The sequence below is a fragment of the Microcaecilia unicolor genome, chromosome 13, assembly GCF_901765095.1.
Source record: "Microcaecilia unicolor chromosome 13, aMicUni1.1, whole genome shotgun sequence".
Classification (NCBI taxonomy): Eukaryota; Metazoa; Chordata; class Amphibia; order Gymnophiona; family Siphonopidae; genus Microcaecilia; species Microcaecilia unicolor.
In genome coordinates, this window is record NC_044043.1 from 40,731,088 (window position 1) to 40,746,215 (window position 15,128).

Genomic DNA, 15,128 nt, shown 5'->3' on the forward strand with positions numbered 1-15,128 from the left:
AGTATTATTGAAATGAAATATGGACGCCCATCTTGTTTCGATAATACGGGTTGCCCCGCCCCTTTATAGGGCTGTCCTGCGAGGACACCCTCATGAAAACTTGGGTGCCCCGTTCGATTATGCTCCTCCACGTATCTTTATTAAATACAGTAGAACGCCGATTATCCGAATGCTGATCATCTGGATATCAAATTACCCAGATCAATTATCTGCCCAATCCTCGTGGTCCACGCAGACTGCTGCAGAAATGATGTGAACGGGAGCGGGGGACGCAACAGAGAAAAGACCTGCACTTTTCTTTTCTGGCCCTTTCCTGACTCATATACAGCAGAAAATAGTCATTTCAGACTGGACGCAGCAGAGAAAACAGCCTTGCTCTTTCAGCTTGCGGAGACGCGGCAGAGGAAAGGACTTCCCTTTCCTAACTCATATGCAGCAGAAAAAATGGAAACAAAGCCAAAAAGGCATGTTTTCTCATTAAAAGAGAAAACTGATATCGTGGAGAAATTAAGAAAGGGCGTGTCGGGGAAAAATTTGCCAGAAGAATATGTGTAGGAACATGCTTCAATTGCCTTTTCCTCATAAAAATTTGATATGTCTAATTATCCTGATATATGATTATCCGAACCATCCTCTGCAGAGGATAGTCCAGATAATCAGTGTTCTACTGTAACAGCACAAATCCTGCAGAATTCATGGCTAAAATGAAGCTGCGATCAAAGAAATCTGCTGCACGGAGGACTCTGTAGCCCCATGGGAATGTGCAATTAAAGGAAAAAGGTGGGTAGTGGACCATGGGTTCCAGAGACTGGAGAGACACAATCGAGTAAAAAAGTATTTATTAATAAAAGACTCGACACAACGCTGTGTTTCGGCCACAAAGCCTGCATCAGGAGTCTGTGTGCAAGAAGGAATGAATGAACATCAAAGTTCCAAATGTTCCAAAGTTATTCATTTTCCTAAGCTTTGTTTAGAAGGCACGCATTGCTCACAACCAAAGGTCTTTTTTAAGACTATTCTGCTTGCTTAATTGAAAGTTCTTCACATTTGGAACTTTGTTTGATGTTCATCCATTCCTTCTTGCACAAAGACGCCTGATGCAGGCCTTGTAGCCGAAACACAGAGTTACTTCGAGTCTTTTATTAATAAATACTTTTTTACTCAAGATTGTGTCCAGTGTCTGGAACCCGTGGTCCACTACCCACCTTTTTCTTTCAACTAAAATGAGGCTGTGGACATGTAAATATTTGCACATATTTCGTTCTCTGCCAAACTCTGCTCCAGAAAATGCTTATATTAAAGTTGTGTACAAGTATCTGTGTTCTTGTCATAGTGTGTATATAGAGTTTTCTGCCTTCTGTGTAATCTAAGTGTCTCCAATCTGTCCTTTGGATCCTTGAGACACAATTGCCAAAATATGGCTGTGTTGGGTCATTATTAATAAACCTGGTTGTGGTTTCATACTGCTCGTTTGATATGTGAACTTGTACATGAGAGGTAATTTTATATGACACATTTTTCACGTGTAAACTGGCATATACATGCAAAAATGCCTTTATACAATTACCCACACTGAGTACAAACACACATTTACACCTTCATCAGAACAGGTTGCACTATTAGGGATCATTCTGAGAGCCTATTTTATAAAGCCATTTAAGTGTCTATGTTGCCATTACAGAAGAGGCAAAAATTAGGTGCTTTTGGGCATTCTTTTTAAAATTCCCTCTTGCAAATGTAGATTGGATTTTCAAATCTATAGACATTGTTTTTCATCAGACAAAACACACGTAAGCTCATGGGGAAACTGCCTACATACTTCCTTCTGAAAAAGTACCTGTGAACTTTGCAGATATACCAGTGGCGTAGCCAGACATCAAATTTTGGGTGGGCCTGGGCCCAAGATGGGTGGGCAGAAGAACTTCGCCTTGTCCCATAAGTGATTTGGTATCTCCCTCTCTTACCTGGCAGTGAGCAGCAACTAACACACACTGCTCATGTTGGCCCCTTAGCCTTCCCTCTGATGCATCTTCCTGTTTCCGCATAGGTGGGAATACATCAGAGGGAAGGCTGTGGGGTCAGTGTGAACAGTATGTATCAGTCGCTGCTTGCAGCAAGTGAAGATCTGCTATTTAAAATGCATGTGGGGGAGTGGGATGTTTGAGAGATCATATGGCATACAGGTGACAGATCTCAGCTAGTGGCCTGCAAATGAAACCCACATCCTCTACTGGGGTATCAAACTAACTCCTTTTGTACTTTTAACTTCTGGAGATTCATTCTGAAGAAGGGTGCCCAAAGCACCCTCACCCCCCGCTACCAAATGTGGTCCAACATCATAGCCCCTGCCTACAGCATTAATCTTCACTCCTTATTCTACCCCCAGTTTGGCTAACACTAGCCCGTACTGTGACTTTGAACACTCATTCCTAGTTTATCATCAACTGATATATCCAGGTCTTAGTCCTCATTAGTGTAATCATTACCCCACTACCTTATATTCAATGTGCCCCAAATGCACATTAAACCTGCATGGTTAGAGCAGATCAAACCTTCACCCATCTCTGGCAACTGCCTCTTGTACTCAGCAACCAAAAGCATGGAAATCAAAATACATATCACCAATTAACCCAAAGTATAAACTCAGCTCACTGGGCATTCTGTTTCCATCAGAAGACGAAGAAAAAGGCACTACTGCCATTTTTATCTTCCTCTAAAAGTCTTAATAGAGGTCCTGGCACAGGCTACTATTACCAGAATATATTCTAATTGGAATAAATTGCAGCATACATGCCTTCACCTGGGAGCCCTCCTAGTGACCCAAATGTTGGCTCATAGTCTTGAGTTTTAAACCCAAATTGAGTGTTCCAAGTTCTCTTGACTGGGCTAGAGGCTTTCCCAAAGTAGCCAAAAACAAAAAACTACACACAAAACCTAGAGACTAGCTGCAGAAACTAAACTTAATGTGGGAGGGGTGGAAATGAGGCTAAAGGCAGAAGTTGAGTACACGACTGCACCTGCATGCTACCCAGTACCTTCGGTCCCTGCATTCTTTTCTTCGATCGTCGCCGGCAGCTCTGCTCCGTTCCCCTCTGCCGCGTCCATCTGGCCCTACGTAAACAGGAAGTGCATCAGAGAGGGCCGGATGGACGCGGCAGAGGGGAGCGGAGCTGCCTGTGTGAATGGCAGCGCTGCCGGCGACGATCGAAGAAAAGAATGCAGGGACCGAAGGTACTGGGTAGCATGCAGAGACCAAGGCAGCGCCGGTGGGGAGGACAAGAATTTCCATTGCGGAGTCGGATGGAGAAAAGGCAGTGAGCGACATGGGCGGGCCTGGAGGGAAAGTGGGTGGGCCTGGGCCCATCCAGGCCCACCCGTGGCTACGCCCCTGAGATATACACAGCACGGCATTTTAGAAAGGGAATTCAAAGATGTCCAAGTCGGGGTGCCTGAATTTCTGCTAGTATCTTAGAAAAGGATCTGCAGATATAGAACCTGTTCTATAATACATGGTGAAATGGATGTTCATGTGCCAGTGACATGAGCATAAACATCCATTTTAGAAAAACAGACATCTAAAATATCAATGGAGAAACACAGGAGACATTAACATCTCTGTGGCAGCCTATAAACATCTGTTATGAAATGGCAACATAGATGTTTATGTGCTGGAACATACATGGGTATGTCAGTCCTTTTAGAAATACAGATGCCCACTTCTCCCAAAACGTGTGCAGAGACCAGTATTCCTTGTCAGTTTAGCTTTTGGAGGGGGATTGGGGCACACCAACCACTGGGACACAAAGGAGCTGACCTCCTCTAATCCTCCACTGGAGCACTTTTCTGAAACCTGGACATCCCGAGTAGCATTTCTAACTTCAGACATCCATCTTATTGGACACGACGCCAGCGCGCCTAAGTAAAAAAAAACCCTTAAATTCTCATTAAAGAAACCATGCTATAGTATGGTAGGGTTAAGCATAGGGCAGTGGACCTCGCTCAAGATGGGAGGAAAATTAGTAACAAGGAGCTGGAAACTCCTGGAAGACAGATTATTTTTTTTTTTATCCCATGGAGGTCCCACTCGAGACAAGACTATGCCCAATGAAAACCCCCAGGATGGTTAGGGCACATTTCTCCCAGTCTCTCTTCCTATCTATTCTCTTCTCCCAGGCACATAGCTTTTTATGAATATACAGACATTCTTCCTACATACATGCCATGTTGTTTATGCTGGAAAGCAAAGATACTATTTATAAAACACTAAAGATGTTTCCTGTGATAACACCTACTGCTTGTACAATGATGACAGGGATCATAAAAACTAGACTGCTAACAGAAACACCCACCATCTCAGGGATTTCCAACCTTGGGAAGAGTTTGAACAGCCAATCCATTCAGAAGCCATGGTCATGGGTCAAGGGTGATGATCTCATCAGCCTATACAGTGGTTCTTTCTGCTGTCACAAAAACCTTCATTCGATAACAGGTCGCCTAAAGCCAGGTGCCAACTAGACGTATAAGTTATAGCACGCTAGTACTTACACATATGATTGTTAAAGTGACATGTGTAAGTGTCAACCACTTGCTTAGCGTACTCTGTAACAGTATTTCCCAAGTCCAGTCCTGGTGTACCCCTTGCCAGTCAGGTTTTCAGGATATCTGCAATGAATATGCATGAACTTTATTTGCATACACGGATTCTATTATATGCAAAATCTCTTTCATGCATATTCATTGTGCATATCCTGAAAGCCTCATTGACAAGGGGTACTCTAGGGCCGGACTTAGGAAACACTGCTCTCAATAACATAGGGCCAGATTCTATATATGGGCTTAAGCTATTCTATAAGCCTCACCTAAATTTAGGCGTGGTTTATAGAATACGCATGGCGGCCATCCCGTGACTAAAATTTAGGCACAGTCATTTACGCCAACTAAAATGTGGTGTAAATGCCCACGTCTTATTTAAGCGCAGACTGGGGATCTTCTGTAACAGCACATGTAATTTTCAGGAACATCCATGACCCTTCCATGCCCCTCCCATGCCCACGCCCCTTCTGTGATCTGCACATTAGAATTTACGCACACCGCTTTACAGAATATGCTTATTGTGTGCATAAATCCGAATTAGTGCCAATTAGTGCTAATTGCTTGTTAGCAGCCAATTATTGGTGCTGATTAGCTTGTTACACAATTATGTGCACAAATCAGCTACGCGTGCAGATTTGCACTTCCAACTTCAGTCGTCATTTATAGAATCTGGGGGTTAAAGTGCAAATGCAATGGGGCATACACTTTAGTGGGGCTTGGGCAAGTCCCACATTTACAAGTGACGCGCTAAAGTGCCGCACTTAGGTGTGCGCATAATATGCTTGCTATTGACATGGTGTACGTGGACACGCCTAGATTTTGGTGCATAAAGGCTAAATTACGCTAGTATTCTATAACATAATTTGGGCGCCCAGATGCCATTACGTAATTAGTACGCTGCATCTTGACACTCTTTATAGAACTGCCCCCACTGCAAGGGCGTAGCCAGATGGCCAATTTTGGGTGGGCCTGAGCCCAAGGTGGGTGGGCATGGAATTTGCCCCCCCGTACCCCTCCAGTTTGCTCCGCTCTCCACCACTCCCTGCCCACAAACCCAAATATTAAATAATTGAGCTGGCGGGGATCCCCAAACCCTGCCAGCTGAAGATTTCCTCCTTCTCCACAAGCAGCCAGTACTTTTCCAAATGGCAGCCGGCAGCACTTGCCTCTAACTAATGCTGTTGCCGGCAGGCTGTGCATGCTCAGTGCTTTTGCATGTGTGAAAACTGAGCATGTGCAGAAGGGCTGGTCTCAGTGTCAGTTCAAGGCAAGTGCTGCTGGCTGACATTTGGAAGAACGCTGGGTGCCCAAGGAGAGAAAACCTTCAGCTGGCAGGGTTTGGGGATCCCCACCAGCCACAGCAATAATGTCACAATTTTGGGTGGGCCTGAGTCCAAAGTGGGTGGGCCCCGGCCCACCCGTGGCTACGCCACTGCCCCAATGTGAGAAAAATTCTTAGATCTTGAAGTACTCACCTGGTGATAATAGCTAAATGAGGTGGGTGCATGCAGGCCCCCATGAAAAGTACCACATTCTCATGCCGTGTCTGCCTGTAGTTCATCACTTCCTTTTTAAATAATTTAAGATGATCCTGATTGTTCCCATCTATCTCCAACAGTCTGATGGCCACCTCGCCATGCCACCTGCCCCGGTAGACCTTCCCCCAGCGTCCTTGGCCAATGAGCTCCCCCTTTTCAATCTGTTCAAAGGGAATGTCCCACTCCTGCAGGTAGACGCTGGTCTGACTAGCTTTGCGGGTCATCCCTCTCCAATGCAGTCTCGTGCTGGGCAAGTCATCCACTTCATCATTGTCATACTCGGGTTCGGATTTACTTGCATCATGATCTTCAACCTGCTTGTAGAGGGAAGAAAATGGAAAGATAAGGGGGCAAAGGCTTAACTACAAGAACATATTTCCACTGCCTTTAAAGTCAGGTCAAAGTTCATTAGTTTGGGCTTGCAGGGTTGTGTTGCAGGAGCCCTTAACAGTAACATCTACTGGCTATGTTAAGGTCACTGCAGGGTACTATGGAGGGAGAGGGTGAACGGGGAAAAGGGAACAAAGAGGAGGATGGGGTTAGGACTCCCAAAATATATATTAATTTTATTTGTAATGTGCTTGAAATTTGTAGTTGATGAAGCATGTAATCAAGTGATAACAAATAAATAAATACAGCACATTGAATTTCAGTCTTGCCCAGGCGTTCTCAACCCAGTCCTCGGGACACACGTAGCCAATCAGGTTTAGGATACCCACAATGAATAGGGACAAACGAGAGGCTCTGAATACCCTCACCTGTGGCATTTATCCAGATAAGTGCTTTTGAATATTAACCCATTGGTTTTCTAATATTGACTTTCTATAAAGTTGGGACAAATTATCACTATGCCAGTATGATTCAGCCATTTGTGGTTTGGGAGCATCACCCAGCAAAATCTCTATAAAATGGCCCTGCTTTATGTATTTTCAACATTACCTCTCCATCATGCTCTTCAGTTCCATCTGTTTCAATCTGCTCTTCAGTACTGTAAGAAGAAAAAGGTTCTCCACTAGTTTGTTTGTGAATTAAACTGGAACATTGACTCAACCATTCTAGCATTTTAGAATAAATGGTCTGCTGAGGAGAATCTCAGCATCAAGGAAAAGGAATGACCAGGGCTGGCTTACCCATTGGGCAGACTAGGCAATCGCCTAGGATGGCAGCTTCTGGGGAATCAATGTAAAACAACAGATCCTAACAGCCACGCAAACTCAAAGAACTACTGGTGTGCATTTTTACTCACAGGGAGGATGGGCAACATTAAAACAGCCCACTTAAGGGCATAGTTATCAACGTGGGCTACTGTTAAGACTGCTATTTTATCACAGGTCCCATTTTATACAACGAGACCTAGTTATTAATAACTGGGATTAATAATAAAATAACAAGCCTTAATGGTAGCCCACACTGAGAGCTTCCCCCTTTAATTAAAGAAAAAAGTGTCTCTAGAAATTGAAATCACTGCTATAAGTAATAAAAGTGAGCCAAGTATAGGGCAATCAAGCCATTGTGACATCACTGATGAAGCTGACACTTAGGCATTGGTGGAATGAGGCATTATGACATCACAATATCAGCTCTGGTTACCAGAGACTGAAACTTCACACTAAGTGCAGGAAATTATCAACATGGACTATCGTTAAGATTTGTTATTTTATCACTAACTTGTACTGTTTCAGAACAGGTTCCATTTTATGCAGAGACCTAGTTACTGATAACTGGGGTTAACAGTAAAATAGCAATGTCTTAAAGGTAGCCCACATTGATAATTTCCCTCTTAATTAAAGAAAAAAGAAATGTCTCTAGAAATCACTGCTATCAAACATATAAACGGCAAGTGACCGACTCACCTGCAAATGCGCAGTAGAGACTTCCCTCTCTGTCCCGCCCTCGCGTCAAGACGTGATGACGTCAGATGGCGGAACAGAGAGGGAAACGGAGTCGGAGTCACTGTCGGACGCTGCCACCTGGAAATGAACATCGCGCGCACCAACCTCCACCCTCCCCCCCATCCCCGCCGCCGCTCCCGCCCTCCTCTGTATCGGGTCCCCTGCACTGACCTGACAGCACCTCTCACCTCCGTGTGGAAGCACTGCAGGCAGCAGCAGAGCGATCTGCTGCTGCCTGCAGCGCTTTCACACAGAGGTGAAAGGCATTGTCAGGTCAGTGCAGGGGGCCCGGCATGGAGGGGGGAGGGAGTGGCGGCGAGGAGGGTAGCTGGAAATCTCGCCCGTTTTAACGGGCTTAACGGCTAGTATGTAATAAAAGGAGTCAAGTATAAAGCAATCAAGCCATTATGACATCACTGATGAGGTTGGCTCTTAGGCATTGGCGGAATGAAGCAGGATGACATCATATCAGCTTTAGTTACCAGAGACTGAAACTCTTCACACCAAGGGGGGAAGTTATTAACGTGAGCTACTGTTAAGATAGGTTATTTTACCACTAACTCTCATGCTATTTCAGCACAGGTGGAATTTTATGCAATGAGACCTAGTTACTAATAACCTGGGTTAACAGTTACATAACATGTATTAATGGTAGTCCATGTTGATAACTTTCTCCCTTAGAGAAAAAGGGCTTTTGAAAATTGCCCTCATCAGGGGGAGGGAGGGGATTATTTTATAAAGCTCTTTCCATGTGTAAAGTCTATTTTACACATACGTTGATGCTCTTATAAAGCAGGCATGTGGAAAGTGTGTGCCTACTTTTACACTTAGGCGTTTCCCGAGATGTAGTTTGGGCAGAGAAGAGGTAGAATTGCAATATACAGGTGGATTCTGTAAAATAGCAGGTAGACACGTAGAATGCACACATTTGAACCATATTTAAAGCAGCTGTAGATTTATACATGCACATATGCACTCTGTTGGGGATGGTTTTGGGAGCCTATTTTATAAAGGCATGTGGAGGGGCATAATCGAACTGGGGCGCACATCTCTGACGGCTCCATAAAGGGGCGTCCACGACTGTATTATCGAAACAAGATGGGCGTCCACCTTTCGTTTCGATAATACGGTCAGGGACGCCCAAATCTCAACATTTGGGTCGACCTTAGAGATGGGTGCCCTTAGAGATGGCCGACCTTGGTTTTCGCTGATAATGGAAACCGAGGACGTCCATCCCAAAAACGGCCAAATCCAAGCCCTTTGGTCATGGGAGAAGCCAGCATTTGTAGTGCGCTGGTCCCCCTCACATGCCAGGACACCAACTGGACACCCTAGGGGGCACTGCAGTGGACTTCAGAAATTGCTCCCAGGTGCATAGCTCCCTTACCTTGGGTGCTGAGCCCCCCAACCCCTCCCCCCCAGGTCCGCCTGCCTGAAGTACACTGCACCAACTACAACTGCTCCAGGGACCTGTATACTGCTGCGATGGACCCGAGTATGGCATTTGAGGCTGGCATAAAAGTATTTTTAACCTGTTTTTATGGTGGGATGGGGTTAGTGACCACTGGGGGAGTAAGGGGAGGTAATCCCCAATTCCCTCCGGTGGTCATCTGCTCAGTTCAGGCATCTTTTCATGGCTTAGTCATAAAAAAATGGACCAAGTAAAGTCGGCCAAGTGTTCGTCAGGGACGCCCTTCTTTGTTCCATTATTGGCCGTGGACGCCCATCTCCTAATCACGCCCCAGCCCCGCCCTCGCTACCCTGCCGACACGCCCCTGTGAACTTTAGTCGTCCCCTCGACAGAAAGCTGTCGAGGGTGTCAAAAAATCAGCTTTCGATTATGCCGATTTGGGCGGCCTTGCGAGAAGGGCAACCATCTCCCGCTTTGTGTCGAAAGATGGGCGCCCTTCTCTTTCGAAAATAAGCGTGATAGGCACCCATATTGCCTTTATAAAATGGCACCTCTTTGGACATTTTACAATGGGATCCTGTTGGAAAATTTCTCCATATGAATATAAAACAAAGTTTAATATTTACCAAGATCTTTCTGGGAGGGTTGATTTGTGGTAATCGCGGCTGTTGAGTTTAAATGTTAAAATCTAAGGGGGAGGGGCTGAGCCTGAAAGAAAATTGAGTGGGCCTTTTACAAAAGACACGCTAGTGTTTTTAGCACACACTAAAAATAGGCAGACACTCCCATATATTCCTATGGGCATCTCTAGCGTTTCGCATGCGCTAAAACCCCCCTGAGTTTGGACGCAAGACTGAAGATTCACCTAAGCTTCCTATTACACATTTGTTCATTTCACTATGATATACTGCCACACACCAGAGGACACTGAGTAGTGTACACGTTAGAAAAATCATTTAACATTTTAAGAGATAAAGATAATATAGTGAAAAAGAACAAGCTACACTCTGATTCCACATATATGGGTACTTCGTGATATGCTAAAAGCTGCCAGAAAACAGTCATGACTTTTCTAGCTTCCTGAACTGGACAGTTATCTTCTAACCGTAACTGTAATGGAAACTTATTCTGTAATATTCGTGCACAGATCTTAAAAGCTCGCCTGACAGCTGAAGCCACTTTAGCCTCAGAATGGCCTGGATGGTCAATGAAGCACCTTGTGAAGATTTCAGAGCCCTACCTTGGTGTGCACCTAATCAAGAGTTTCAACAAGTAAATGGGATCCAACTAAAAACCACATGCCAATGGATGCTGAAATTGGAGACCTCGCTAGTGCAACATATACTGAAAATGGGTTTTTACTAATCCATGGCAGTCACATGTGTCCAACATACAAAATGATGGTATGCAAATTTGATTAATAAAATGTTTCTTCTGGATTTAATTTTTTCCCAGTGTACAAAAGGTTTATTAAAGTTCAATTAGCAAAGTAACAATGAAAAATCTCTGCAAAACAATTAACCAATACATTAAATTATGACATTAACTCCTCCTTGCCCTACCTACAAGCACTTTTATGTACAGCAACAAAAGCAGAGGACAGAGAAGGACACAAACAGAAGAACACCGTCAATAACCAAAAAAAGTGTTTTGTTTATTGGTGGAGGCCAACCTTTAACCCTTTGTCCTCTCTCTAGTTAACAGGAAAAAGGAAGCAGGCCAGGGGCGTAGCTATGGGTGGGCCTGGGTGGGCCCAGGCCCACCCAATCTCAGCTCAGGCCCACCCATTTGGTTGTCTTTCTCCAATTGATGGACTGGAAGTGCACGCACTGCACATTTCAGTTCTTCGTGCATTTAGGGCAGCCGGCAGCAAAAACTTTAGAGTGAGCCGGCTGCCTAAATGCAGTAACCTGCGGGACCGGGTTGGGAATGGCCGCGATGCACCACTGCTGCTGCTCTTCGACGGGCCTATTTTTATGGGTTACTTGATTTCTTTAAAGTGCGGGACGGGTCCGGGTTGGGAACGGCCGCTCTAGTGCTGCGACACACCACTGCTGTCACAGTGCTGCTCGCCTCGTCGACGGGCCTATTAGGGCAGCCGGCAGCAAAAACAGCTTTAAAGTGAGCCGGCTGCCTAAATATAGTAACCTGCGGGTCCGGGTTGGGAACTGCTGCTGCTCTTCGACGGGCCTATTTTCATGGTTTCTGCCTTGCCCCCTACTGCCCCTGCTGCAACGTGCACAGGTGCCAGCGCTGCACAGAAATGGCTCCCTCACTGTGCCACAGAGAAGTTATTGGGTCCTTGCTTTGACTTGCTCACTGTTCGTTCTGCCTTCTTTGGTTGAACCCCTCAGGCATTGGAACTCCTCCACGGTCCCTGATAGGCACAGAGCCAGCACATGGAGCACACTGCAGTGCTCTTTGAGTCTGCATCTGCCCAGGTAAAACGTTTTTTGGGGTTTTTTTTTTTTTAAAGTATCTACAGTATAATGTTGGTTCTGGGCTTCTGGGTGGGGGTGGACTCTTCAATGCCTAGGGGAAAAGGTATATTTATTTAATGATCAAATATACCTTTTTCTTTTTTTCTCTAGGCAGTGAAAAGCCAACCCTCACTCAGAAACCCATCAACAATAAATTTTAATGTTGGGTTTATTGGTGGGGGTAGGATCAGTACCTAGTTTAAAATGAAAAAAAGTTGTATATTTGTTCATATTGGTGGGTTTTTGGATGGGGATGGTCTCTGCAGTGCCTAGGTTAAAATATATATTTTTTAAACATTTAATGTAGGTGAATGTTGGTGGAAGACTGGGATGGGCAGAGGAGATGCCAGACTCTGGGAGGATAGGTAGAGAGTAGGACAGATGGTAGGGAAGCGAAGGCTATGGGGATGGATGGTGAGGAAGGGTAGGGCAGGGCTGATGCCGCGCTATGGGACAATTTCTAATTTTTGGTCCTTTATTCTGTAATTGATGATGGTTGGTCTGTGTTCTGCCAGTGAACGAGCAGCTGAGAGATTCTGCTGGTATGTGGTTTGTGTGGGGATCTATGAGTTTGACTTGTCTAGTTTTTCCAATGGGATGCACATTGCTGTTGTGTATATTCACTGCTGTCTTTTTAAAGGTAAAGTTATTGGTATTCGTGTTCAGAATTGGTGTTAAGGTTTGCGATACAGGCGCTAAGAAGCTTCTTTTTAGGATTTAGTGTTACTTCACAAAGTATTGTACCTGGCATTGAAGGGTTTTGTGTTGCTATTATTGAGGTGCTACCAGAATTTCAATACATTTTCCGTATGGAAAGCAGTAAAAGGAAGCACTCTAGCTGTTCTTTATGCTACAGATTCCACAGCAGATGGAAAAATCTTATGTTGACAGTAGGATTTTTCTTTTCATCAGTGAGAAATCTGGGGCTTTGCTTCTTGCGGTCTTTTTGATGTGCTGAAGAATAGACAAAGATTAACATTTTTGAAAAAAGTAAGGTATTTACCTGTTTTGCTTAATCAGGCGTTTACATTTTCTTTAAAGCAAAGTTTGAAGGATATATGCCATTGCTGTAATTATATTGCAAGATCCTGTCACATGTGTTGAGATGTTTGCCATTATAGTAGACGTATATCTGGTCAAGTTTAAGATATGGGATAATGTAACTGTATTTATCATTTTTTCCTTTTAAGTATGTATGTGGTTTATGTTGATGCAGGGCAGCTATTGGGTAGAGAAATATATCATCAAGTTCATTCTAAGGTATTATTTTGTAGTATCCCACGAAACACTACTCACACCTATATATATATATATAGTGCCCACCCATATTAGCTCTGGGCCCACCCAAAAATTCAGATCTGGCTACGCCACTGAAGCAGGCAGTTTCTTAGCTCTAGCTAGCAAAAATAAAAAAATAAAAAAACAATTTAGTAAATTAGACCCCTGGAGGCTGGTGAAATACCTACTCTACCTGGCTGTAATTCGCTTTGAGCCTGTATTTGGAAAGGCAAATGTAGAGTCCTCTGGTTTTCTACTAACCAGAAATGCACCCATAGAGTAAAAATAAGAAACTTCTAGAGAAGAGACGTATTATAAGATGGATTGATATTTCAGGCCTACTCCAAGGGTGGGGCAAAAGAAAAGAGGCCCTTAAGATGACACCAGGAGTCACAAGGAGTCAGATTCAGAATTGAAAGATGTGGTTCAAGCACGGGGGAGGCAGCAAGTGTTGGAGCTTTCCAAGATTTCAGTGCAATGGAAAGAAGATTAATCTTCTCCCCTCCAGGAGCCCTGCAAATGCAGCTACCCTCTCCAGGCGGCTAGATATAGGGAGAAAAGCCTGAAAGAAAGCCCAGGGAGTCTGTGTAATCCTACAGCAGAGGTTGGAGAAATTGCTTTGCTTACTCCACTTGGGAACTTGAAATGTATTTTTGATGAACATTGGACATCGGAATTCTATAGACTGCTGCTTCTATGTGGTAGATTTTTCCTTGTATTGCTTTATCTGATTTTTTTCTTCAGTGAAATTTATTTTTCTGATTTGTAACAACACTTGGTGTGTAGAGCCTTTTTTTTTGTTGTTAATCTGGGTAAGAGACTCCCTTAGGCCTTGCAGTATGGCTCTCCCCCATCCTATCCATGTCTCAGACATTACCACTAGTTTTTTTCCCCACTTTGCAGACACTGATGTTGTCCCTTAAGTTTAAACTGGATGGGAAGATGGGAAAGTGTTACACAAGTACATCCAAAATTCAAGTACAAATAATGAAATACAGAAGATAATAGCCTTACTTTGTGATTACCACAGGTTCTGGTGGTTGTATCACTTGTGGAGTAACAGGAACTTCTATGCCAAGACAAAAGAGAGAGAAAAAAAAGGAATAGAAATGTTCTTCTATTGTTGTCAGAATTTCAAAGCAAACAAGGCAGCATATTCACTCAACAACTCAAGGGGAAAACCATGTTAACATCTCATGAAGGAGAGCATTTTAGTAGCTTTGCATATTATTTACATGTGTAAATGGCAGAGACATGTGAATGTTAATTTTACAATGCTGCTATTTTGCTTAGAAACAGACTTAAAAAAAAAATTTCCCCATCTGCTTTTGCATTTCCTCCAAGTCACGAACAGGACTTTGGAGGACTGACTGAAGGAACAATTATGCTTAGCCAAAAACCTAATAGAAGTTGGACTTTAGGAGCTTGGCTTCTTAACTGGTAACTGTTAAACATTTTGGGCCCTGTTTACTAAGGTGCACTAGCATTTTTAGCGTGCGCTAAAATTAGCATGCGCTAAACGCTAGAATCGCCCATATGTTCCTATGGGCGACTTAGCATTTAGTGTGCATTAATCATTAGCGTGCGCTAAAAATGCTAGCGAGCCCTTAGCTCAGCTTAGTGAACAGGGCCCTTAGTTTTCCAAAATATGGAGGCCAATTCTGACACTGCACATGGCTACCTATTCTATAAAGGAAAGTAGGTGTCTACTTTAATTTCTTGACTATTAGTGCGAATATTCAGATTTGCAAGACAGGGTTGATCCAGTCTTGGGGTTACCCCAGGGCATGCTGGGACTTGTAGTCTTGCTTTTCTTAGGGAACGCAATGGGGATATCAGAACTACAAGTCCCTGCATGCAACAGGGTAAACCTAGAACAGGATCAACTCTTTCCTGCGAATCTGGATCCAGTTGGCAGCTTTATATTAGTGTAACA

The 15,128-nt window shown here is 44.0% G+C and overlaps 1 protein-coding gene across 6 annotated transcripts in view; it reads right to left on the reverse strand.

Annotated features, from left to right (window-relative positions):
- KSR1 (kinase suppressor of ras 1) overlaps nt 1-15,128 on the reverse strand; it is a 257,289-nt gene that overhangs the window by 27,011 nt on the left and 215,150 nt on the right. For 5 of the 6 annotated variants that reach the window (XM_030186220.1, XM_030186215.1, XM_030186221.1 and 2 more), the window contains 3 exons: nt 14,207-14,261; nt 7,071-7,119; nt 6,069-6,448 (listed from right to left, as the gene is read on the reverse strand). In XM_030186220.1, the coding sequence (XP_030042080.1) occupies nt 6,069-6,448; nt 7,071-7,119; nt 14,207-14,261 (484 nt within the window). The remainder of the gene's footprint in view (nt 1-6,068; nt 6,449-7,070; nt 7,120-14,206; nt 14,262-15,128) is intronic. The other variant, XM_030186219.1, reaches the window with a different exon arrangement.